We start from the raw sequence: 27,500 nt of genomic DNA, 5'->3' as shown, positions 1-27,500 counted from the left end.
TCATTTTTTTACTTTCACTTTTTTGTCCTGTAGAGCAACAAATTACAATAAAGCAGGTTTAATTTATTAGTTAAGATAACAATATGGAAGATTCTTGACTGGAAATTCAACTGTAATACTGAGTTTTAATCTAAAGAAACTAAAACAATGTGTCCTTATAGGACTATAGGTATGTCTGCCTCACCTTTAATGAAAAGAGGCAAAACTATGCTCTAAAAGCCCTAACCAGAACTGCTCAATTGTTAAATCCACTACTATAGCACAACGTGCAATGCACATGTAACATCCTAAATTTCCTTCTTCCATCCATCCAGTTTATTAAATCATTTCAGGACAAAATCCCCCTCAGTGGTGAGTACAGCTGAACATACATAAAACACCATATTTTCTATATAACACACAAACCAGACACTTCAGGATGTTTTCTCCTCATACAACACACTTCTTGTCTGACTTAATCTCTACTGGTGGCAGTTTAATGGATGGAATTAAAGCAAAGAAATTGATCCTGTTGTCCTTGGTTTAATATCCTCACTCTGCACTAACCTACCCCCTTTTAATCTATTTTAGAGTCAGGGCATCACAACCTAATCCACCAGTCAATAATTGCAAGGTAGGCATTATTAGACTTAATAAATAAAAAATTCCTGGAAACAGATTATTAACAAACTAACAAGAAGATGGGTCTTGACATGGTTGTAACTAATATAATATAACCACTACATCTGCAATCCCCTAGTTTCTCCATCCCTACTTAAATCTGAATATAATCTTCTCTTTCAAAATCCCTAAAATCTTTGGAGTCAATACTTCTGAATTAAAGGATTTCAGATGCACAAACCCACTCAAACTACATAATGAGCTATCCAAATTCACCTAATACTGATACAGCTACTATTTATACAAAAGAGTTTTACTCTCACACAGAAAAGTACTTAGACACAGAAGTCCCCACTACAGCTAAATATAGTGTGACATTTAAGAATAAACCATCCTGATGGTGCAATAGCTTAAATAAGCTCTATAACAAGAAAAAAATTCTCAAATCATACAACAGATCTAAAATTCCTCATAGTAAAGTTTGCATTAATAATATCAGTAAGGAACTAAAGGAATAGTAAAGCAAATTGTGAATTTAATCAGGCTTTTGCTACATTAAGAAACAAGAAATATTGCCAACCAGTGTTCTGAACAAGATGGCCACCATCCACTCAGACCCATTAGACTTCGTAAATATACCACCAAGAACGTTTAGTGCAAACTTTACCTCTGAAACAACTATCTTAATACCACAAATTCCCACATCCACTGCAGCTCATAATATCACAAAGGAACATGTACTGAAGGCGCTCTTATTTTTATATTATTTATTTATCATTTGTTGACTGAGCAAGGGGAGAACTGAGGTGGCATTTATACTACTAGGAAAATTTGGCCAGGGCATTAGAAAACATCTCCTACTCTTTTTGATAGGTACCATGGGATCTTTTACATCTACCCGAGCTACCACCAACTCAAGCACACAGGACCTCAGACCAATGTCCCATCTAATTAATGGCACACCCAGAAGTGTGGCATCCCCTAATGCTACACTGCAGTATCAGGAAATCCATCTACCTGGTGCAAGAATAGAACCTACAACCTTCTAGCCTTCAGATAAACAAAAAATAGCTGTTGAAGGCACAAACCCCAAACGATGCTCTGTTTTTAAAGAACATCTTTATTAAGCACTTTTCGTCCAGATAGTGCTTGAACTTCATCAGGTACTTTCTAGCTTTCCATCACCAAAGGCGATTATGTTATCTGCTGAGTCATTGACACCGACTAAACTATTGGAAATTTAATGTGGAGGATTAATTCTCTGCAAGACCAAATATAGTATATGCATATTAATCAAACTATTAAAAAAGTTAATAAAAAACTTGGCTCAGTATACAAGATCAAACCTTTCTTCACTCCACTAGCTAGGACGGTAATTGCCCGTACACATCTACTTTCCACCCTCCTTTATGCATCCCCTCTCTTCACGAACTTGAGTAAGTATGACCTTAACAAAACTCTCTAGCTGCTTTAATCATATTGCTAGATTTGCCACTGGAGCAGCATCCAGAGCACACCACTGTCTGAACCTAAAGAATGTAGAGTGGCTAGAATTGGCTATCCAACTTCAGTACAATCAGCTAATAGTAGCACATAAAATTCCCTACCAACCTGAAAACACACCCGTACTTACAAAAATGATCACCCCTTACAGCAACCTCAAGACACTTTACTCATCCAACAAATTACTAGGCCAAACCCACAAAAGCAACAACTCATCTGGAGACTCTCTATATTCCAACTCTGTTGGCAAAATATGGAACTCACTTCCTGCTGAGCTTAGTTCAGAACCTGTTCTAACCCAATTAAAACAAATCTAAACCAGTACTTTAAAAGGCAATGGCTATGTCCTTGCTCTAATCCTGATTAACTATGGCAATATAAACATGTGCTAAAGAGGTCTTTTGGCCACCCCTACATTGCTTCCTAATTGTTACTCTATAACAAATCATATTTATATATGACAGAATCAATGCCTTTTATCCTATGTATTGTATCTGTAAAAGTGCTTTAACTTGTTTAATGTAACAGTTTTTCTGTATGTATGTATGGAGCTTTTCTCCCCGGGCCTCCACTGAAAATGGACAAGTATCCAGTCAGACTATCCCGGTCAACAAATGTAAAATAAAATAAATAAATAAAATAAATTTTCAACGGGCGTGATCATTTACCTGGATGTCTAATAAACTGCAGCAAACATGCCCTTGTGGAACTCCTACTTAAATTGCTTAACCTGACCTTAGCTTAGAATTTGTCTGTGAAGTAAGGCAAACTGGAATGGTAATGTTCCTTCAAAAGTGTGGCCCTGTCACGGACAGGGGAAACTTTAGACCCATTAGCCTTATTAGTCTGATTTACAAAGCCATTGTATTGATCATATCGATCTTCCTAAACTACATCATAAAATGCATCAGGGTAGACCCACATCAATCTGGTTTTGTGAAAGGGAGATCCTGCTAACTCAGTTTATTTAACTTCTTCAGAAAGGTCACATAGGCTGGGGAGAGCAGTTCCGGCAGGTAATCTGGATATGCATAAGCATTCAACAATGTTCCCCGTGCTGACGTCATTAGTAAGCTAAGTGTCTCATTAATATCCAGTGAGGTAAGTAGCCATTTGGCTGAAAGACTGACCCTACATAGCTGAGGTAAATGGCGCCGGTTTGGTATGCCCCAGACCTGAGCCCTGGAACCCCAAAATTTCAGAATCTACTCTGATCTCTGGACCAGGAATCAGGACCTCTAGTTAGCTAAGTTTGTAGATAACTGCAAACTGGGCATTGTCAAACCTTCCTCTGATACCCATTCATTACATTAGGAACTAACTCACATAAACGTGTGATGCGCAGAAAAAGGGTTAGAATTGAGTGCATAACGGCATAGTAGTGTCATACTTGAAAAGCAGCTGTCTCCCTCAATATATAGTATATCCAAAATGGTACTGTACTCAGAGATCCTGGAAGCTGGCTCAATAGTTGCCTCCACCTCAACCACCATGTAGTAAGAGCAGTCCAAAAAAATTCTTCTATTATAATAACTAATATTTATTTATTTATTTATTGATCGATATTTATTTATTGAAGTAGTGCGTTGATCAGTACTGAGCAATTTCAGGCTAGCCTAGATGAAATACAAAACATTTCACCAACACAACATACAGAAATATAAGCGATAACAGAATAGTTCAGACTAATTACATAGAAAAAAACATGTATATACATACATTCCAGTGAACAAGCATAATACAAAGTAGAGTGTAATGTACAATATACATTAGATTCTAAAGTGAGTCAGTCTTCAGAGAATCTTAGGAGAGGAGAAGAGATTCTGAAAGGAGATAAGTTGAAAGACATGTCCTGTGTTGAAGCATTTGGCTTGGATGAAGTGCTTTTTGAGATGCATTCTGAAATTGGAGCAAGTATTGATTTCCTTAACGTTAATGTGGAAAGCTTGCCAAAGAGTAGGTGCCTGAGAGAAGAAAGCATGTGGAGTTTGGTTCTAGGGGCAATGAGAGTGTATTTATTTATTTAACATTTGTTAACCAGGAAAGTCTAACTTGGAACAAAGCCAATTTTCAGCGGAGGCTCACGAAGAAATATTCCAAGTGCATGTCTTTCAAATTTGGGAGGAAACTCACACAAACATAGGGTGTACATGCAGAATCCACAGAGAAGGAGCCCCATCCAAGAATCAAACTGGAGAGATACTTGCTGAGAGGCAACAATGCTACCACTGTACCACTGCGTCATCCAGAGTTGATGTGACAAAGCATGTGCAGTGCTGTAGAGTTTGGTTCTAGGGGTAATGAGAGTTGGTGTGACAGAGCATGTGCAGTACTGTGGGGTTTGGTTATAGGGGTAATGAGAGTTGGTGTGACAGAGCATGTGCAGTGCTGTGGGGTTTGGTTATAGGGGTAATGAGGGTTGGTGTGACAGAGCATGTGTAGTGCTGTGGGGTTTGGTTTTAGGGGTAATGAGAGTTGGTGTGACAGAGCATGTGCAGTGCTGTGGGGTTTGGTTCTAGGGGTAATGAGAGTTGGTGTGACAGAGCATGTGCAGTGCTGTGGAGTTTGGTTCTAGGGGTAATGAGAGTTGGTGTGACAGAGCATGTGCAGTGCTGTGGGGTTTGGTTCTGGGGTAATGAGAGTTGGTGTGACAGAGCATGTGCAGTGCTGGGGAGTTTGGTTCTAGGGGTAATGAGAGTTGGTATGACAGAGCATGTGCAGTGCTGTGGAGTTTGGTTCTAGGGGTAATGAGAGTTGGTGTGACAGAGCATGTGAAGTGCTGTGGAGTTTGGTTCTAGGAGTTATGAGAGTTGGTATGACAGAGCATGTGCAGTGCTGTGGAGTTTGGTTCTAGTGGTAATGAGAGTTGGTATGACAGAGCATGTGCAGTGCTGTGGAGTTTGGTTCTAGGGATGATGACAGTTGGTGTGGCTTGTGAGTAGTATCGCCAATTGTATGAAGAGTTTTTTTCCTGAAGTCTAGCTGCAAGGGGAGTAAATGTGTAGAGACAGAGTAGTTTGTAGAGCTGAGATCCTAAAAGTAGGTTATAGCTTTGTTTAATGGGTAGCCGTTTTGCTTTTTCTAGGATGAGAAAATGATGCTGACAGAGGGACAACTATGTAATGAATCAGCAGAAGCTATTAGAGACAGTCTGGAGCATGGCAATGTTTTTCTTGAGCGTTGGTATGAAAGAGCATGTACAGTGCTGTGGAGTTTGGTTCTAGGAGTAATGAGATTTGGTGTGACAGAGCATGTGCAGTGCTGTGGAGTTTGGTTCTAGGGGTAATAAGGGATGCTGTGACAAAGCATGTGCAGTGCTGTGGAGTTTGGTTCTAGGGGTAATGAGAGATGGTGTGACAGAGCATGTGCAGTGCTGTGGAGTTTGGTTCTAGGGTAATAACAGATGGTGTGACAGAGCATGTGCAGTGCTGTGGAGTTTGGTTCTAGGGGTAATAAGGGATGCTGTGCCAGAGCATGTGCAGTGCTGTGGAGTTTGGTTCTAGGGGTAATGACAGTTGGTGTGGCTTGTGAGTAGTATCTCAGATTGTATGAAGAGTTTTTTCATGAAGTCTAGCTGCAAAGGGAGTAAATGTATAGAGCTAGAGTAGTTCGTAGAGCTGAGATCCTAAAAGTAGGTTAGATCTTTGTTTACTGGTAGACATTTTGCTTTTTCTAAGGTAATAAAGTGATGCTGACAGAGGGACAACTATGTAATGCATCAGCAGAAGCTATTAAAGACAGTATGGAGCACTGCAGTTTGTTTCTTGAGTTAGAAGCAAAACTTGGGAGTCCAAATTCAAGATGAAAAAGGAGAACTCCTTTACCAGTGGCTGCTCTTGCTGATTGTGATAGAAAAGGGGAGATCTTTTTGGCCCAGAAGATGAGGAAGTTTATTTTGGATCACACTTTCTCTATGTCGAAATGGAAGCTTAGTGACAGATTAAGCCATAGTTCTAGGTATTTGAAAGTGGGGTTGTCTCTATGGAATGGTTGTTCAGGTCAAAGATACTTAAAGAGTCAGGCACTTGGTGAATTTCTGTGGAGTTTAAAAAAAAGCATAGTCTTGGTCTTTGGTGGGGGTTGAGAAGTCATTTATGGTTTATGAGTCATTGATGGAGCTCATTTAAGTCTGATTGGAGTTGGCACTGAATGTTGGTGTGAGAATGACCTGATCAGTAAATGACCATGTCATCAGCACAGAGGATAAGTGGGAGATGGGGGAGATGACAAGGAAGCTTGTTAATGAATTTGGAGAAGGGGGTTAACAAAATGGACCCTTGTGGTACACCTTTGGTAACAGATGCAGATTCTGATTGGGAAGATCCTATATGAACTCTGAAGTGTCTGTCAGTGAGGAAGTTTTTAAACAATGGTCTGGACTGATATCAATTTCAGTTAGTTTGTTTATCAAGTCTATACATAGGGCACCTGTAAGGAGGCAAACTTTAGCAGGATGTCATCAGTTAGGGACCAAAGTGCTGTCATAGTACTCCATCCAGGCCAGAATCCATGTTGTTTGGAGGACAGCAGGTGGTATTGCTGGATATAGTGGGAGAGTTGGGTGTATAGCAGTTTGCCCAGAATTGGGAGGGTGAATATTGGTTGAAAGTGAAAGATATCTTTTGGGATGATTTCTTTGTGGCTGTTTAATTAGAGCACTTTTCCAAATCTGTGGTATATTGTTTTGGAGTGAGACATAGATTATTTTTGTGGATGACAGGAAGACAAAAATGCTCTCAGCAGTGATATATGAACCAGGGGTTTATGTTATCAGATCCAGGAGTGGTGTCAGTAGAAATATTTTCAAGTAAAATACAGGCTTCTTTGGGACATATGCATTTGAAGTAGAAGAGAGGAATGAATGGTGGTGTGGTGGGAAATGCATGATTGTGGGAGATATGCAGTTTATTAATGGGAGGCTGATAAATTCTTTAAAGAAATCTTCAGGAGACAGTTTTGCTGTACCACATTGAATGGTGCTCACAATGGAGTATAATGAGGAGGTTTTCTTCCTGTAAGTAGGTTAACCTCTTTCCAAAAATATTTGGGGGGATGTAAGAGCATTCTTTGTTTCTTTGTTTGGATATTTCTTTTGTGCTTTTTGATGGACTTCTTGCCTAGGTTATGCAAAACTATAAAGTAGGTAAGGTTGTCAGTTGTGGAGGTGCCTTTCTATTTTTGCCAGGCTTCATCCCTTAGGTTAAAAGATGGCTGAGTTCAGTAGACAGTCATTCAGTTTTGGTGGGTTTATAAAGCCTGGGGATAAGTGAGAAGAATTTGTCTTGCAGCTGGAGCGGAAAGTTGGATAAGCATACAGCCATTGCATTAGGATCACGTAAGGAGAGTACATGGTTCCAGTTTTGGGGTCTGAGAAAGATTCTAAGTTGTCAGTATTAGTGCTGCTCTGGTTTCTGAAGGCTTTTAATATTGGTGGTCCATTTATAGGATGGTTGACAACTGTAAAGGTGATTGGGTGGTGGTCACTTAGTGATGGTGGCAAAATGTTTATGTTGGCGATGGAGTTTGGTATGTTAGTAATAATCAGGTTGAGGGTGGAGTATTTGATCTTGTTGGTTCATTTATGAGTTCAGGGAGACCTAGGTCTGTTAGTAAAGTACCCATGTCAGATGAAAGAGGGCCTAGATTATTAAGACTGAGATCTCCTAGAATGATTACATTATTTTTGTGACAATTATTAAGGATGTTATTGATTTATTTATGAATGCAACAGGTGGTAGCTAGGCTGTAGAGATCAGCAGTGGCTTGTCTTTAGTGATATTACTTACAGAACACCTTTCCAACTTGGAATGAAGGGGTGAAAAGTAAACATAATTGAAAGAATCCCATAGAATTTATAGTACGAATCTGTTTGGCTTTTCAAAGTATTTAAGCCATAACAACAGTCTGAGTAAAGTAAAAGCCACAGTAGCATACAGCCTAGGAATATACCCAAAACAGCACTATCCAGTCTTTTAGCTGAGCATACAGCTCCATTTTAGCAAGGAAAAGCAGTTTTAATTAACTCCCAGCAAATGACAGCAAGGCTGCAACATTTTTCAGAAGTCTTATGCATTAGTCTTAAGACAGTGATACCTACTTATGGAACATTTACAATATTTGAAGACGTATTTTCTCTGTCTTTAAAAACTGGCATGTACTTTTGCCATGTAATTTAGAAACATGCGAAGAGTGACATTAAACAGTATGTGGCTGTTTTTTTTAAAACAAGAAACATCTTTATTAAATTATCACTTATGAAATAGGCAATCATCCATCTATATAAATGAAAACAAACCATATTGACATATTTTCAGTTGCAAACATTGTACATCACGTATAATCTTCTATACAGTCATTGTTGGGCAAACATTGCAAAGCTCATTCAATTTCTACCTTCCCTTAAGCCTTATTCCTCCTCCAAAACATCATTCTGCACATATTGTTCCCACAGTTCTTATATTTACTATGTAATTTGCTCCTACCCTTTTCTAAATATCCTGTTTCCAGTTCTTTTATCTCTGTTACTATAGTCACTTCTTCCAGTACAGGTGGTTTAGACTTTGATTTCCATTTTCCAGTAATTGCTTTTTGGCAACCACCTGAACTAAACTCAGCAAGGTCTAACTAGGTCTATATTACAGCTCAAAAAATAATTTCCTTAGTTACACCAATTTGTTCACACAGTATTTCTGACAGAGTAGTCTACAGAGAATTTTTAAGTCTACCAATTCATTACACTCCAAAAATCAAAATATCTTCCTAATTATCTCTTTCTTCCCCATAACACCTCCAACATTTGCTATCTACCTGAGGACAATTTCTTTGGAGCCTACTTAGAGTATAAAAGTACTTAGGCAAACACTTCCAAGCAAAGATTCTAAATATTCTAGATATTGTTGCATATTTGGGAGCCATACACATAACCCCCATTGTTTCTTTCTGAATTGCTAATCCATTCTCTCATCACAATCATTTCTAGCCTCCTCTGATTGATTCCTACAATTATCATGCAATATTTTATATGCTATATTAATTATCCCTTTTTAACACCAGCTTCTGTTCTAGGTTCTACAAAAACTCTACCAGTACTGGACTTTTTCTTAGGACCCCCCTTTCCTTCTCTTTGCTTCTTTGCCTATACTCTCATACCAGTCTTTGATAGGGATGGCAATCTGTAGCCTGCAGTTGAAAGAATTCTTGGCCTCTTCCCATTCTTTTACCCTTCCCTCGCTAATTATTTGCTCCCAGTAGCTCGGTTCCTTTGCCAGTTCTCTACTGTGAATTCCAGCCCCCTCTTGCCTACTGTCTGTATCCCTAATTGCAGTCATCCTTATTGGCAGAATTTCCTTTCTCCGTACCTGTGTTGACTTACTTCTTAGAATATTTCTGCTACTAACAGTGTGTGGTTCTTCAGCAGTGAGCTATAATCCTGCCACATGTAGCCATAAGTTGTACCGAACCCTTTCGTCAGATTCCATACCTCAGATAAACAGCAAGGTAAGACCCATTTGAAAAAAAAACTCATGCCAAGATGTGAGTAGATTTGTTGGCTCTTACCAAGTAAAATCAGTTATTAAAACACATTTTGGGAAAGCAAATAAGAAATCTTAAAATGACAAGGACTCATATAAAGAATGGATTCTTTTTAACAGCGATGATAATTATGATAATTATGATACATTTCTCATTTTTGCTCGATTAACGATGCAGTACATATGGCTATATAGCATGTGGTATTCTCTTTACATTACTTGCTTTAGGTATATCTAGCTAGATAGAAAACCAAACTTACTTTTAAATTTAAGAGGAATTTCCTTGAAGGTGCTACCACGAACAAACTGAAATGTAGATAATAAAAAAAAAAGTTATATATCGCACAGTAGTTGCTAAATGAAGTGATTGTTTTACAGAAATGCAATAATTTGCATAAAATGATAAGCATCATTCTCTTTCAAAAACAATCTAGTTCATGGTAGTTTAAGACAAAATTTTTAACTTCAAAGAAAGCAAAATAAATCTATTTGCTCTGCTTGTGTACAAATTAGCATATAATTAATGCATGTGCAATGTTTAATGAATTAATTTGTTTGCCATGTGCCTGGTAATGACGGCCTTGCAAAATAACATACTTTCCATTTTATTTATTTCAGCAGTGTCAGTGGACTGGAATTCCAAATCATGAGAAAATGTGTCATTTCAAGCTGAAACTAAAAGCGTTATATAATTATAATAGTATGATATGGGTTTAAGTGCATATTGTAGATTTGCATGAACTAGCTGACTTTACTTTAAAGTGCCAAGGGTTATCTCTAAACTCCTACAAGTATTTCAGTTATTAAATCCTGCTGTAATGAGCTATGAATTACTGCTGAAAACACAACCCCTACCTGGTACATATCTCTCACCACTTTCTCGCAAGATTGGCTTTTCCTTATCTGTAGTTCTCAGTTTCAAAAAGAACTAGTGCTTTATCTCAATATGCTGGTCTCATGAAGAGAAAAATCATCCAAAAAGCAGACTGCATCTTATAAGAAAGTCTTTCTCGAACAGAAATCCTTCCTGCTGACAGCCGGGAAAGATGTATGCTTTCTGTATACTTTCTTTATGTTTTTTTCTCTTCTGTCCTTATCATATACAGCACAGTCAGTACAAATCTATGTTATACTCTGTTTTCCTTAAACATTAAATATCTGTCTTGATCCGAGGACTTTTTTATTAGCTTATCATAAAGTACTATTTTCTTAAAATATCTGCCTACGATCCAAGTTTTTTTTAATAGTGTTCTTTGTAGTTTACATAGTTCATTTTTATGCTTTTTCTTCTTCTGTTTCTAGCTCCAAGATCATAGCTTTCAGCTCTAACATGAACTGAAGTGTGTAACAGGTGGAAAATGTCCTCAGTTAGTCCTGTCTCCTTCAACACTTTTGTGTAAGAATTCCTTTTGCTCATCTGTCATTTTAATGATTTAGCATAATTCTACAATAACTGGCAAACGGATATAGATTGTTTTAAGGACTGTTGTGCCACTGAAATTTCATTCCCTACTATGCAACCCAACAATTTGTGAGGAAAACTGTCTACATTATCCACTCGGGGCTTTGCCACCCTGTATCCACCAAGTAGGAATTAATATCCCCTGCAATCCTATTTTTTATTATTTAAAGTCCACTTCTGTAGACCATCAGTGAAGGGGAATATCTTTGATTTTCCATAGGTGAGACTGATATTTTGGCCTTTATGAAACTGCACATTAACAAACTGTATGACTTCCAAGCTACCAACATTCTTTCTTTCCAATGCACCTCTTTTGCTCATGACTTTCCTGTGTTTCACTGGCTTATCTATAGCATGCTGTGGTTGTACTATAACTGATTGCATAATATTTAATTAGCATTTGATTAATCACAGCTAAAACATGTAATCCTGCAAAACATCACACAGGCAAAACAGCAATACTTCAGATGCCATGCAGAACACTAAACAATTCTTTTTTGGGGGAATAAGCAACCTGTACTCTCAATATCTGGAGGAGCCCCTCATATCCCTGCTTTCTATATATGCCAAACTTGGAGAAGTGGGAAACAGTAGAAGAATCATAATTCACATTCTCCCACTATTCCAAATCCCATGAACTAAAATGAACGGACATGAATATGTAATAGCAACAGTTCTGACTGAAAACTGACTATTGAAATTTAGCATCGTCATGCATAAGTGCTCCACGATCTGCTGTACCATTATGTACCATATTGTAATGTTCACAAATTGCTCTTAATACGGGCTTTTTTTTAAGAATCTTCAAAGTCTGGAATATGTTTTACCTTAGTACTCCCACATGGAGATATTTGAGATGACTGCATACAACTTTTTTTGTATCTTAAAAGTAATATGTAGCAATCACAGGGAGCAACTCAGCGCACCTTGTCAGACACTGCCTTGGCAACATTTTTTTTTTTTTTTTGCAAGAAAACCTGTTTATACACAAAAAGTAGTTTAACTCAAGGGCTGTGTCATGTAACAAGGGTTTTCCTCCAGCATGTCATGATTCATGAACAATTTTTTTTTTTTTTTTTTTTAATCATTATTCCATTTATGGGCCAATAATTTAGATGAGAATTTGGGTTTATAAATAATCAGTGTCTTGTATACTTAGGATGTTATTTGAATATTTCCAAGTTGCAGTCAAACTTATCTGTGTTAACATACATTACACTATGGTTTTCCACTGATGTAAAGGTTATCAGCATCCAAGAAGTAACGTGTCAGACTACTCAATCAAGGGGCAGTGATAATGTGCATTTATATTACCTCCACAGGACAAATTGATATTTAAATTGAACTGTTGGCAATGAAAAGAGACATAATAGAACAGTCACCTACTTCTATTTTACAGGAATCTAGAGTTATCAGTGGTTAAAAAATATTAAGAAATATTGCTTATTAGCATTTATCTCCTTAAGAACAATGCATCCAGCTATATACGGAAAAACTGTATGCGGATAGAAGAGAAGTATTCTTTTTTAAGACATGTTATTTCACATGTCTATGTTTTGGATGTGAACTAAATTCTGAAAAAATAAAGTAACACAAATATACAAGAATTATGTACAACCGGAGCCATGGAATTATATGACTCTTAATTGAGGAAGTGCTGGTTCTTTTCTGAATAATCCACAAACTGTTAAGCACAAATTCTTGGAATGTCTATCATGACCATCACATACCAAGTGTTTTAGTGAACATCTGGAAATAATTAAGATCAGCAATTAAATATGGATACCCCCAAACATTTTGGAATTCCATTAATCAAGTACTTCACCCTGGTAATCCATCTACTCCCAACCCCTGCCCAAATAATACTCCCCATGAAACTGCATCCATACTGAACAACTACTTTATAGAAACTATTAGCAAACTAATGCAAGGCTCTACTACTGACAACCCTACTGAAATCTCTGCCAACACCAAATCTAATCCAAGTTTCTCCCTTAAAGCTGTATCAACAACTTATATAAAGCATCTGCTTCTCAAACTGAAACCATGTTCCTCCTCCACTGACAGCCTTCCTTCTCTCTTCCTCAAATTAACTGCTAGCTCTCTGGCCCCTCCTAACTCTCTCCTTATCAGCCGCTCAGTAACAGAATCCAAAGTACCCTCCTTATGGAAACAATTCTATACGATACCCATACATAAAAGAGGCAACTCCATTGAACTATCCAACTTCTGGCCTATTGCTATTCTATCTGTCCATTCCAAACTATTAGAAAAATGTGTTCGCAAGCAAATCCTTGACTAGCTACTGCAAGAAAACTTGTTAACACCAAGCCAGTATGGCTTTCGTCCCAACCACAGTGCAACAACTGCTCTTATCTCCTTCACTAATACAACCTTACTTGCCAAAACAAATTAGTCTCCTGTGTATTCCTGGACCTCTCTAAAGCATTTGATACGGTCTTTCACTCCCTGCTCCTTGACAAACTCTCCAATCTAAATCTCACCACCTCAACTATTTCCTAGTTTAGGAGTTACCTCATCGACTGACAGCAATCAGTCAAACGGCATTCTACACTATACCCCCCTCCCATAAAGATGGGTGTCCCTCAAGGTTCAGAACTTGGACCACTATTATTCAATATCTTTACCAACTTCCTATATACATCCTGTCCACAATCTTTATTGATAGAATACGCTGATGACTCAGCAGTCATGACTACAGCTGATAAACTTTCAGATCTCAGTGACCTAACCCAAAAATCCTTCAACTCTATAGAAAAGTGACAAACCAAGAATCAGCTTATTCTAAATTAAAAAAGGCAAAAGTACTGCTTTTTCTACCTAAATCCCTCAATCACCTAAAACCCACTTTCACTAGCTCATCTCTGAACAACACCTGCCTGTCAGGTGCCAGGATCCGCCACATAACACAATCACTCAGGTCACTCCAGAACAAGTACAAATATGATTCTTTCATTGTACATGTTGGTGTGAATGACCTGAGCCGTACCTTCCTGAACTACATGAAAAGAGACATGGAGGAGTTCTCTGATCACGTAGCCCAGGCCAGTATGACCCTGACCCTGAGTAGCATTCTACCCTCACCAAGAATGATACCACGGTATAGAGAAAAAAATTATCAATTTCAACAATTGGCTAAGCTTCAGGTGTCATTCAAAGGGGATCCACTGTCTGTCAGCCTGGGATGACATGCTCGACAAGCCACGCTGCTTCGCTAGAGATGGCTTGCACCTGTCACCCTTAGGCTTTCGAATACTGGCCAAGGCTCTTGCCACCCCCATAGTGCCTTTTTTAGGCAAGGCTCAAAAGACAAACCCACCGCCGTAAATAGCACAAGTAACAAAAAACTGAGGGTAATGCTACTCAGTGCCAGAGGCCTAAACCTCAAAATGCACATACTCGAGGCACTCCTCAGTATGGAGAAAATCGATATATGTGCAGTAACAGAAACCTGGTTTAAGACTCCAGAGAGCACCCCAGCACTACCAGGCTACAACTCATACCATACATTTTGGTCACAAAACCCGGACCGAAATACAAAATGTGGGGGAGTATCCATTCATCAAGGATACCCACACCTCCAGGTTAGTGACACAGCACAATGCTTCAGAGCTCATCCACGAGCAACTAACAATGGACAAAACTACTATTCAAATTATAGCTTGCTACAGATCACCCACCATGTCCCAGGACCCCCACTTTGCATTCCTGGAAACACTGGGAAACATAAAGTTCCTACCAAACACCCTAATATTGGGTGATTTCAACTACCCAAACATTAACTGGGAGAACTACTCAAGTACAAACTCTCTTGCCCAACATTTCCTAAAATTTATAAACTCAAATGCCCTGGATCAACTGGTAAACACCCCCACCAGAGGTGACAACATATTGGACCTGGTCATCACCAACATGGGTGACTGGTGTTCCATACCAGAGGTCAACCCCTCGCTGGTTAGATCTGATCATAAACTAATCATTCTGGATATCTACATTCCGCCACCACCACCGGTCAAAGAAACACAGTGAAAAACTTTTCAAAAGCAAACTTCACGTTACTTTAGTCCAAGGTGGGAAGTTTCAAAGCTCCCATGCTAAAAGATAACGCTGTCCAAGCTGAAAAATCCTTCACTAATGCACTCTACGGGCACCTACAAGAATGCATGGATCATGCTATCCCAAACAAAACCAAGACTCACTCCTCCAAGAAAAGGAAACCAGTCTGGTGGACCCCTGCCATAAACAAGCTATACAATAGGGGGAAACTAGTACAGAAAAGAGTAAAATCCCAAGAAGGGAAGACAACCCTGATCAGTATCAGCAAGAAACTACGTTCCCTCATAAAATCATCCAAGGCTAGCTTCGAAAGAAAAATTGCCATAGACTTCAAAGAAAACCACAAGGCATTCTTTAGCTATGTCAAAAATCTAAGTGGCAATTCTCAGATCTGCTCGGAGTTATTGCAGAAAGGCACAACATACACTGAACCGACCGATATAGCCAACATCCTGGCAGACAGGTTCAGTGCAAACTTTACCACCCCTCTCACCCACAAAAGGGCTCATCACTATACCAGAAGAATGTAGTGTCCCTAAAATCACAGACACTCAGGTTAAAACAGCCCTCTCCAAAGCCAAAAACACAGCATCAATGGGATGGGACAGTGTCCCAGGCTGCATCCTACACGAGCTCAAAGATGAACTAACCCCTCACCTAAACACACTGTTTAAACTCAGCCTCTCCACAGGCTACATGCCCACAGAGTGGCACACAGCAACGGTTATTCCACTCCACAAAGGTGGAGCCACAACGGACCCCAGGAACTATCGCCCTATAAGCCTGACTAGCTTGGTCTGCAAAGCTATTGAGTGCATCATCATGGATCTCATTAACAGAGACATTGGAAGCCTCCAAACATTGGACCCTACTCAGTTCGGCTTTGTTAAGGGGAGATCATGTCTCCTAAACCTAGTGGACTTCTTTGAGACAGACAGCCTACCTAGACCTCGCAAAGGCCTTCAACACCATTCCCCACTCAAGTAATACAGACAAGCTCACCAGCCTGAACATAAACTCCTACATCATGAGATGGGTTGCCAACTGGTTCACGGACAGAACCCACATGGTAAGAGTTGTGGGAGCTAGGTCTGACTCTAAACCGGTTACAAGTGGCATTCGCCAGGGCTCAGTCCTAGGACCCCTCCTGTTCGGCATATACTTTTCAGAGGTACATGAAAGCACAGGAGGACTATGGCTGACCAAGTTCACAGACAACTGCAAACTAGGGGCTATAATTGACTCTCCGGCTGACACAGACATCCTCCAAAAGGGTCTCACTGAGACAAATACCTGGTGTCAAAACCATGGCCTCAAGCTAAATGCCAAAAAGTGCATAGTCATCCCCTTTGGAAAAAACAAAGTACCCACAAACTACCACATAGGTGGTAGCCCCCTAAATATGGAAGACGTAATAAGAGATATGGGGACCCAAGTAGATAGTAACCTCTCCTTTGATAATCACATTGCCAAAGTGGTTAGAAAATCCTTCTATGTGGCCCACCTAATCACAAAAGGGTTTGCATCCAGATCGAAAGAGGTCATTGGGCCCCTCTATGCATCACTCATCAGATCCATCATAGAGTACAGTGCCCCATTTGGGATGTACCTTACAAGACACCTGCAACAACTGGAAAGACCACAGAAGTACCTCACCAAGAGGATCACTGGCCTCAAGCAGATGCCCTATGCAGCTCGACTGAAGAAACTCCAGCTGTACTCGGTTGCATACTGCCTACTCAGAGGTGATCTCTGCCTGACATACAAGGGCATGTCCAACCCAGAATTGATGGACATGCTCCACCTAAAGAAAACCATATCCCCTCAAGCCACACGCTCCAGGGATCTAAACCTCACCACAACAATAAATAGGACATGCTGGAGGGATAGATTCCTGTCTCAGAGACTTCCCATGCTCTGGAACAAGATTGCAATCTACATTAGGCAGAGCTCCTCGCTAACCTTCTTCAAGAGAAACCTTGACGAGTGGATGGGAAACAGAAAGTTTACCCCAGGAATCATGTCAATGGCTCTGCTGGACAGAGGCACAGGGAACTAATCTAAGGGGGTGGCGAAACCCAACACATTCTGGCTAGGCTTATAAATGCCTTCGGCAGATAGCCTAGTACCTTCCTATGAACCTATAAACCTCTATGATTGTTGAATCGCATGCCAAACTGCTAGGTGACATCAATAATGACCAACTCAAATTTGATCTGCATATGACAACAGTATAAAGAAAACCCCTGAAAAACATGGACTCCTCCATAAAACAAAAAAAAAATTCTAACAATGAAGTCTAGAATCACTGTCTCTCACTCTTAACTAAACTAGAAGCTATCTACAATAAAGTCACTAGATTTTCTGCTAATCTAACCTTTACATCTCACCACTGTCTTGCCCTCAACACCTGAAACTGGTTAGAATTTCCCCATCATCTACTACTGACACAACTACAGATCTTAAATTCCAGCATATACAACCCCTCCTGCTACCCTGAGATCTCTACAACTCTCCTTCTACACCCCTCCCAGGACAGGCAGAAGCACTGACCAAAACTTACTACAAATCCACAGTAGGTCAAAAAGTGTATAGCTACTCCCCTGCCCTCTCCTGGAATAAATTTCCACTGGACATTAGAAGCATAAAACAACCACAACAATTCAAAAATGCTCTCAAAAACTTCCTGCCTCCAGGATGTGGCACTGCAAACTCCTCCCCGATCCCCTCATCCTCACCTCACAATGTCCATAACTTCCTAATCTGTTCTTTCTGCCTAACCTTTCTACCACTCATCTCCCTGTCAGACTTCCCCTTCCCCCTTCTCTCTCTCTCCTTCTTACTTGCTAACTAATTCCTCCGTCTTTAACCACTTTCCTCCTTCCCCCTTGCTCATATCTACCAAATTATACTTTATCCTCTCTGCTACTCCTATCTACCTCATCTCAAACCCAGAATCTCCAATTGCTGCTCTTAAAAGGCTTTACACAGCCCCTTAGTTTTAGAATCCATCACTCTACTTAATACCCTACCATTGTAATTAAATCTCTTCTAACTAGCCTGTAAATGTCTTGCGAGTTTACATCATCATTTTTAGGGGAGGGTGGCCTAATGGTTAAGGTGTTTGCCTTTCAAATACAAGGTGCAGGGTTTGAGTCTCATATCTCACCAGGGATAACTGGCTAGGCTTAAAATGGCTCGCAAGGGCAGTTAGCTTAGTACTAATCTATGAACACCGATACATTACTCTATTTATAGTATCTTTTTCATTGCATACTGCTATATCAGTCAGAACTGATCTAACATTTTAGTTACTGTTTTTCATTTTTTATTGTTTGTAATACAACTATGTACTATACTTTACTATAATATTGTGTACTTTTTATGTATAACTCTGGAGCTTTTCTCCTCGGGTCACCGCTGGAAAAGGGCAGTAGCTTAGTCTGAATAACCCGATCAACAAATGCCAAATAAAATAAATAAAATAAAATATTTTGACTCTAAGGAAGCCCTTTGCTTCATTATGCCAAGAAAATGAACACGACTGACTAATACAGATGTCGAAGAGTTCTGCCTGCAGATGTCGAAGAGTTCTGCCTGCAGATGTCGAAGAGTTCTGCCTGCAGATGTCGAAGAGTTCTGCCTGTGAGCAGTAAAACTTGAGAGATGTGATAGAAATGAAGCATTGTACAAGTTCGCATGCTTGAAAGCATTGCCAGTTGCAGCTTCATTTAAGTCCACATACGTGACTTGTTTTGTTCAGTTATGCTGAGTACATTTTGTGTACTGTCTTGTGGAAGTAACTGATCGTGTCCAGTATATTATGGCATCATTGCAATCTGTTCCACATATGTTAACTGAAAATTATTGAATGAAAACAGGAAGCAACATAGCCTCTTAGCAGAAGAAGCCTAAAAGAACTGGGGAACAAAGGCTCAAAAATAGGGACATGTTTTAAATATTGGTCTTAAAAACTTAGAAAGTTGATATAATAACAAGATTTATATTAGCATACATTTTCTGAAGAATATGAAGTCTGAAACTCAAATGTGTGCCATTGTTTAGTGACTTCAATCCTCAGTGATTTGTCATGAAAACAAAAAAATTATGAGGAGCAGACCAAAAACATGAGGCAAAAATCTGGACATCCCACAAAAAGTTGACATTTGAAAGGCATTAGCCAGTATCTGCAACAATTATCTCATTAAAAAGATCAGTCAGTATTTGTCCCTTGTTTATTTCATTCACATGGCTGGTCACATCCCTGCATATTCCAGCATGTCAAATACCTTACATTCTAGTATTCTGTGCAGCTGAGTGATTCCTGTTTATTATGGCCCTCTTATTAAGAAATGAATTATGCCCAACGCTGCTTATAATGGAAGAGTGATTGTATTTGACTCATACAGTGAGCAAAAATTATGTTCAACATGATTTTGTCTATTTTTGTCACACATATGTGATTTTTAAGTGCTAGGCACATCGAGTGTGGCATGGAATACATTTTATCATTTACCTCTAACTTCTAAAGATTATTTACTACAAGTTTCTTCTAAGTTATTAATTCTGAATTCCATTACTTCTTGTATATCCTCATCATGTTCATGTAATTATTGACTGTTTTTCTTTGAAGTCAGATTCTAGTTTATCTTCTGGCAAGATTAAGTTTTGCCTACTCCACTCTTGAAGGAACACTACATAATATGCATTTTTTGGAGGGAAGGGATCATTTTCATACTGTCCGGGCCATGCATCTTCTGTCATATTTCAGGCAGTATAAATTGTTAATTTGTTCAGGAAAGAGGAATCACCAAAGCTGCGCATTTCAAAGACAATTCCTGTAACAGAATGTTTTTAACAGGTGTTGCACCAAGTTGTACATCTGATATATTTTCCTCATGCCACTCTTTCTCCATTAAATATTGGAATGTGCATTAAATATTCATAGGTTCATAGGTAGGTACTAGGCTATTGGCCCTAGGGCCTATATAAGCCTAGCCAAAAAGGTACCCTGGCTTTCGCCACCTAAGAAAATTATTTTCCTGTGCCCCTGTCGAGCAGAGCCACAGAAGTGATCCCCGAGTTGAATTTCCTATTTCCCATCCAGTCATCAAGATTTTTCTTGGAGTGCTAATGAGGAGCTTTGTTTGATATAGATAGGTAGTTTGTTCCAAAGTATGGGAAGTCGCTGGGACAGGAATCTATCTCTCCAGCATGTTATGTTTATTGTGGTGACAAGGTTTAGGTCCCTAGAGCATGTAGCTCGGAGGGATTGGGATTTCTTTAAGTGGAGCATGTCCAACAGCTCTGGGTTTGACAAAGCTTTGTATGTTAGGCAGAAATTACCTCTGAGTAAGCGATATGCGACAGAGTAAAGCTGGAGTTTTTTGAGACGGTCTGCGTAGGGTGTCTGTTTGAGGCTGGTAATCCTCTTTGTGAGGTATTTCTGCAGCATTTCCAGTTGTTGTAGATGTCTTGTGAGGTACATACCAAAAGGGGCGTTGTACTCTACAATGGGTCTAATGAGTGACGAGTATAGGGGAACAATGACCTCTTTTTTTCCTGGACGAAAAACTTTTTGTGATGAGGTGTGCCATGTAGAAGGATTTCCCGACTACTGTGGTGATGTGATTATCAAAGGAGAAACTACTGTCCACCTGTGTCCCAAGGTCTCTTATCACACTTTTGGTGTTAAGTAGACTACCACCTATGTGGTAGCTCATGGGTACAGAGTTTTTACCAAAGGGGGATGACAATGCACTTTTTGGCATTGAGCTTGAGGCCATGGCTTTGACACCACGCATCTGTCTCAGTGAGGCCCTTTTGTAGGATGTCCACATCGTTAGGAGTTTGGATTATGGCTCCTAGTTTGTAGTCATCTGCGAACTTCATTAGCCAGAGACCTTCTGTGTTAGCCTGTACTTCAGAAAAGTAGATACCTAACAGGAGAGGACCCAGGACTGAACCCTGTGATACTCCACTTTTCACTGGTCTGAAGTCGAATTTGGAGTCTGCTACTTTCACAGTGTGGCTTCTGTCAGTGAGCCAGTTGGCAACCCATCTTGTGACATAGGGATTTATACCTAGTTTAGTGAGTTTACCTATAATTCTAGAGTGGGGGATAGTGTCAAAAGCCTTGGCAAGATCTAGATAGGCTGTGTGAAACACCTTACCCTCATCTGTGGCTTCAAAGAAGTCTATCAGGTTTAACAGACATGATCTGCCTTTTACAAATCCGAACTGGGTGGGGTCCAGAGTTTGGAGATTACCAATGTATTTGTTTATAAGTTTCATGATGATACATTCCATGGCCTTGCAGACCAGGCTCATTAGGCTAATGGGGCAGTAGTTCCCAGGGTCTGTGGTGGCTCCCACTTTGTGGAGTGGGATAACTGTCACTGTGCGCCATTCAGTGGGCACAAAGCCTGAGGTGAGGCTATGATTGAACATGGTGCTTAGGTGGAGTGCCACTTCATTCTGTAGTTCATGTAGAATGCAGCCTGGGATATTGTCAGGTCCCATGGATGCTGTGTTCTTGGCTTTGGAGAGTGTGGTTTTTACCTGTGCAGCCGTGATTACAGGAACTTTGCATTCTTCCGGTATAGAGATGTGCCCTTTAGGGGGTGAGAGAGGGTTAAAGTTAGCACTGAACCTATCTGCCAGGATGTTGGCAATATCAGTTGGTTCTGTGTATTTAGTGCCATTGTGTTGTAACTCAGAGCAGATCTGAGTATTGCCATTGAGATTCTTGACATAGCTTTAGAATGCTTTGTGGTTGTCTTTAGAATCAGTGGCGATTTTGTTTTTGTAACTAGCTTTGGAGGATTTTATGAGGGATTTCAGCTTCTTCCTGTGGCTGACCAGGGAGTTCCTCCAATCCTGGGATTTTACTCTTTTTTTTGCAACAGCTTCTTTCTTCTGTTGTAGAGTTTGTTTATGGCAGGGGACCACCAGATTGGCTTCCTTTTTTTGGAGGATAGCATCTTGGTTCTGTTAGGGATAGCATGATCCATGCACTCGTGTAAGTGTTTATAAAGTGCATTTGTGTAGGATTCAGCAGTCGTACCTTTATTGTCCATCTGCATGGGTGTCGTGAAGTTTGACACTTCTGTCTTAAGAAGCGTGAAGTTGGCTTTGGAGAAAGTATTTACTGTGGTTTCCCTAATGGGGGGTGGGGGCAGGATGTGAATGTCTAGGGTGATTAGCTTGTGCTTGGATCTGACTGACGAGGAATTGACCTCTGGTGTGGAACACCGGTCACCCATGTTGGTAATGATCAGGTCTAGGATATTGCAGCCCGTGGTGGGGGTGTGGATAAGTTGATCCAAGGCATTGGAATTTATGAATTCCAGAAAATGTTGAGCAAAAGAGTTGGTACATGAGTAGTTTTCCCAGTTAATGGTGGGGTAGTTGAAATCACCCATTATGAGGGTGTTGGGTTGTACCCTAATATTTTCCAGTTGATCAAGAAATGAGGAGTTGGAATCCTGGGGCATAGTGGAGGATCTCTAGCAAGTTACAATTTAGATTGCAGTCTTGCCCAGAGTTAGTTAGGTGTGGTGTGAATTATAACCTGATAATGCAGGGGTGGTCTCTGGAGCCTTGAATCAGGTCTCTGTCACTGCACAGATGTCAATGTTCTCCATTTTAAGGAGTGCCTCAAGTGAATGCATTTTGAGGTTTAGACTTCTAGCATTGAGTAGCATTACCCTCAGATTTTGCTTGCTTGTACCTGTTACGGTGGTGAATTTGTCATTTGAACCTTGCCTAAAAAAGACACTATAGGGGTGGCAAGATCCGGAATCCCAAGGGCATCAGGTGCAGGCCATCTCTGGCAAAGCATCTTGGTCTGTTGATCATGTCATCCCAGGCAGACAGATACCGGATCCCCTTAGAATGACACCAGAAGCTTAGCCAATTGTTGAAGTCAATAATTTTGTCCTTGTACTGTGGTATCATTCTGGGTGATGGCAGGATGCTACTCAGGGCTAGGGTAATGCCTGCCTGGGCTACAAGATTGGAGAGCTCCTCCATGTCTCTTTTAATGTAGTCCAGGGAGGCACGGATTCACACCAACATGGACAATGACAGAGTCATATTTGTACTTGTTGTGGAGTGACCTGAGTGTGTGCGTTATGTGGCGGATCCTAGCACCAGGCAGGCATCTGACAGTAACTTTCTCATTGTTTAGCCTGGTGAGTGGAATCTCAGTGTGCCTGGCTATAGAGTCACCTATGACTAGAGTGTTGGGTACGTTATGCCTTATGGGCTGTAGTTGAGTGACACACTGAGTTTGTGGGCTATGTGTCATTTGGGTTGTGTTGGGGGGTGGAGGTTGCTTGCATTTCTGCTTTGGAGGTCTCGGTTGTTTGAGCCGATTTTTATTGAGAGCCTCTGTGAATGCAGGCGTGTGTTTTGTGTTTCTATGTGTGTGTTTTGGTGGTGTAGGTTTTGAGGGACTATGTGATGAGTGTGGTGTGGTGCAAGTGGTTACCTTCTCCTTTTGATTGTTTAGTCCAGTCTTGGGTGAAGAGAGCTTTGCTTCCAGTTTGGCTATATAAGTGCATCTCTCACAGGTTGTAGTGTTGGATGGTAGGAGGAGAGGGTTGTCTGTGTACATGAGGCAATTGCTGCATTGCCCCAAGTTGCCCAGATTCATCAGGTAGACAGGAGAAATCACCGGGAGCTGACCCTTAGACATGCCTGGATAGGTGCTTATTTATTAAGTACTAAAAACTGCTTTCCTCTAGACAAGTGAGGAAAGTTGAGTGCTGTAGTAATTTGTAGCTTATTTAGTGCTTACAACGAGTTCTGAACAAGTGCTGAGCTCAAAGAAACAGATTTGAGTGCTAAAACTAAAAAATTGGCTAGTTTTAAAGGAAAATGTAAAGACCAGACTTTATGGCGCCAGGAATAATTTAACCCTAGCTAAGCGGTGATGCATAAAGTGTATTTTTTATTATTTTTTTTTATATAACGGTAGCAAATAAGCAAACTGATTTAAACAATTAACCAATTAACCAATAAAAAGTTAAAAACTGAGCATCATTCCAGCAGTCTTCAATCTATTGAAAAAAATGTTTTATATTTAATCAAATTCCAAGACAAAGCTGCACAAACTAAAAACTATTAACATTTATTAAGACTGCAAAGTTTTAATGGTTAAAACAACCCTTCCTCAGTGCAATACAAAAAGTTTCAAGAAACCATCTTTTAAAAGAGGAACAAGGCACAGATAACCAATCACATTAAAAGAGGAACAAGACACAGCTAACCAATCACATTAAAAGAGGAACAAGACACAGCTAACCAATCACATTAAAAGAACAAGATACAGCTAACCAGTCACAGTCATTATGCAAATAATATCAACAATCCTTAAAGTTAAATGTTAATAAAATAACATACATAGAAAACTTCACAATATAAACTACATTCTAAATATACTTTACAGACCTTCTATTAACACTAATATAATATTATAAATAAATAGTCCACATATACCATTCACTTTAACTGCATTTGCTTTTCCTTCAAAACCAGTTTAAGGATCACTGCAGCATTAAGACTACGTGCTTTATCAGCATTTAATCTTAAAATCCATTTAAATTATTCCACTTCTAACTTGTTGTGCATATCACCACCTGTCATATTACAATAAACGAATTACACAACTCTAAAACTGAAAACATGTTGGAGTCCATTGTCTATCAAATGTTTAGATACAGCGTTAGTCTATACCTTCCTGTGGTATATATGTAATTATACAATGACCCCCATTAATATTCCAAAGCATGCCCATTGTAAATCCCACAATATACCAAGGGAAAAAGGTCTGGTCGCCCGGACTTTTTTCCATTGGCATATAGTGCTCAAAACTTTTTTTAACAAATAAAGAAAAAAAAGAAAGAAAAAAATGGAGCAACGGACACTTTCTTTTCTCCATTGCTTCTGCTTCAAAGCATTGATGTACTGGGTATGCATGGGACGCAAGTCCCATACACATGCTCAGTACATCAAAGCAAGGAAGCAGTGTACCACAACCAGCGGAAGAACACTAATGTGCCATTAAACAAAGACATTTAAGAAAAGTTTTTTTTTTCTTAAATAATGTCATTGTATAATAGCAATAACTGACTCTCTGGTTGTGGTATATTGAAATTTACCCACAGTTGGCTTTATTTAATCACTCGGGCTTCGCCCTCGTGATTAAACCACAGCAACCATGAGTAAAACTTCAATATACCACACAGTTAAGAACAATGCCAGGACATACATAGTAATATATAAGTTGGGCCGATCTTTCATGATTACCGATATCTATTGTGAAAACACCTGGAAGAAGTTGCTGAGTGTATCTCAGCAAGGATGTTCATTAAGCTGAACATGTGTTTTCATGAGATTTCCTTTATTTATATATAATCTTTTACTTAAAAGTCATACTACAAAACATCTTACCTTGAACTGAATAGTCTTAATGAGTTTCTGAAGAAGCCTTAGAAGTTTTTCATCTCCAACAGGTATATCTGTTAGAAAGAAGGAAAGATATGATTGAAGACTCTGCAAATTAAACTAATGTAAATAGTTTCAGAACAGCAGCAGGGTGAAAAACTCTGCATTTTGTTAATTAGGTCTATGATCTGCAAATAACATATTTTCAAAGGTGCTGCTGAATGCTGGCCTAAAGGTATATAGGGTTGGCATCTCTCTCTGCAATGGGAGATTTATACAACTAATAGACTGTGTGGGTGTGTGGCAACCAGGTGGGAGTGGGCATGGAAAGAGTGGACTGGCAGTCGGTCAGCTCTGCTTCCTAGAAGGTGCATTATTTCAACCATTATGGGATCACTCTTTGTTGTAAGCCATTTATGCTTTCCAAACAGACTGAAAAGAATTTAGTCTATGAGTAGACAATATGAATGACAAGGACACACAAAAACCTATCAAATGTATCTGATTGAATCACTACATGAGCAGAAGAAGATGTACAAGGCATACTTAACAAACCATCTGGCACAACATGTTTGATTTCCTCCAAGTGTCGATCAGTGATTTTACAATACCTGCTGGACACCAGATGTGCACCTAGACATCACGGAGATTAGAGCAACTGATACTAGTGGAAAAAGAAATTGGCAGTGAATACAAAAATTACTTTTAATATTTTATACTGATCCAGTAATAATTTTATTTACATTTTGGTATGCCTGATGTATTTCAATTATGAATGAAGCAATAGAGGGGACACATTGCTTTTATCTCACATCACCGTACATTATACTCTGCAGTATGCAGTTACAGCCAGCTCTGCCTTGTCAGTGTTAGAGATTCAGAAGAGAACATTGGCACACTTGCTTAAGATAGTAGCTGATTTCATCTAGGTTATGCCATATCATTACCTCCAGCTCTTGCCCAGACAATAAATATAGTTACAAAAAGTTTAATGCCCCCCGAAAAGGAAAGGCTCCCATAGGCTGATGTTAATAATAAACCAGGTAGAACTGAGGAAATTAATGAGCCATTGAGGGACCATGTGTTAGAACTGCCAAACTGGTGAGGACAAACTAGTATTGTCCTAATATACTTAAATGTTAGTAAATAAGAGTTTATTTTAAAAAATTTAGATTACACAATCTAGCGGTATAAAGACCAGCAGATACACTGTACATAATTCACTGATTCATACTAAACTATTCCCATTATCAGCAAGACCATTTACAGATAGACTGCCCCAAGTATAGACTTTATGTGAGGATAGTCAAAAAAGTTGTGCAAACGCATGCCAATTTAGCAGAACCCTGAGTCTTATCCTAAAGACTGGAACAACACAAAAAGCATGCCAATTTAGCAGAACCCTGAGTCTTATCCTAAAGACTGGAACAACACAAAAACCATGCCAGTTTAGCAGAACCCTGAGTCTTATCCTAAAGACTGGAACAACACAATACAGAGAATATCATGGCACCATGGTGCATCTGGTATAGCTGTGACTTCTGGGTACACAAAATATTATAAATCACAGCCATGGTGTGAATGTTTATTTTGAGAAACATTAGAAGACGTAACTAAACTGCAGTAACTCTTTCAGAGTCTATGCACCCAGCTTGCTCTGATGATTGCTACTCCAGTGTTTTCCTCCAACCTGCTAATGTCCAGATATACAATTGACATATTGTGCACACTTATTAACTCCTGTTATTCACAAGGGAAGGGCTCATTCCCCTATCATCACCCCATTTCTTGTAGTACACTACAAAACAAGTGTCTCCATTTACAGACCCTTTCCTAAAGAGTAAGTGCGGTCCCAGTTACATTTTTCTAAAATA

General features: G+C 39.5%; 1 protein-coding gene across 7 annotated transcripts in view; it reads right to left on the bottom strand.

The window, feature by feature from the left end:
* Positions 1-27,500, bottom strand: part of POSTN (periostin) — a 218,761-nt gene that overhangs the window by 62,879 nt on the left and 128,382 nt on the right. For all 7 annotated transcript variants that reach the window (XM_044073314.1, XM_044073316.1, XM_044073317.1 and 4 more), the window contains exons 15-16: positions 25,633-25,700; positions 9,896-9,941 (exon numbers count right to left, since the gene is read on the bottom strand). In XM_044073314.1, the coding sequence (XP_043929249.1) occupies positions 9,896-9,941; positions 25,633-25,700 (114 nt within the window). The remainder of the gene's footprint in view (positions 1-9,895; positions 9,942-25,632; positions 25,701-27,500) is intronic.

The sequence above is a fragment of the Protopterus annectens genome, chromosome 5.part1 (genome assembly GCF_019279795.1).
Source record: "Protopterus annectens isolate FY-2018-M chromosome 5.part1, PAN1.0, whole genome shotgun sequence".
NCBI classification, from domain to species: Eukaryota; Metazoa; Chordata; order Ceratodontiformes; family Protopteridae; genus Protopterus; species Protopterus annectens.
This window is presented reverse-complemented; position numbering and strand designations above follow the sequence as displayed.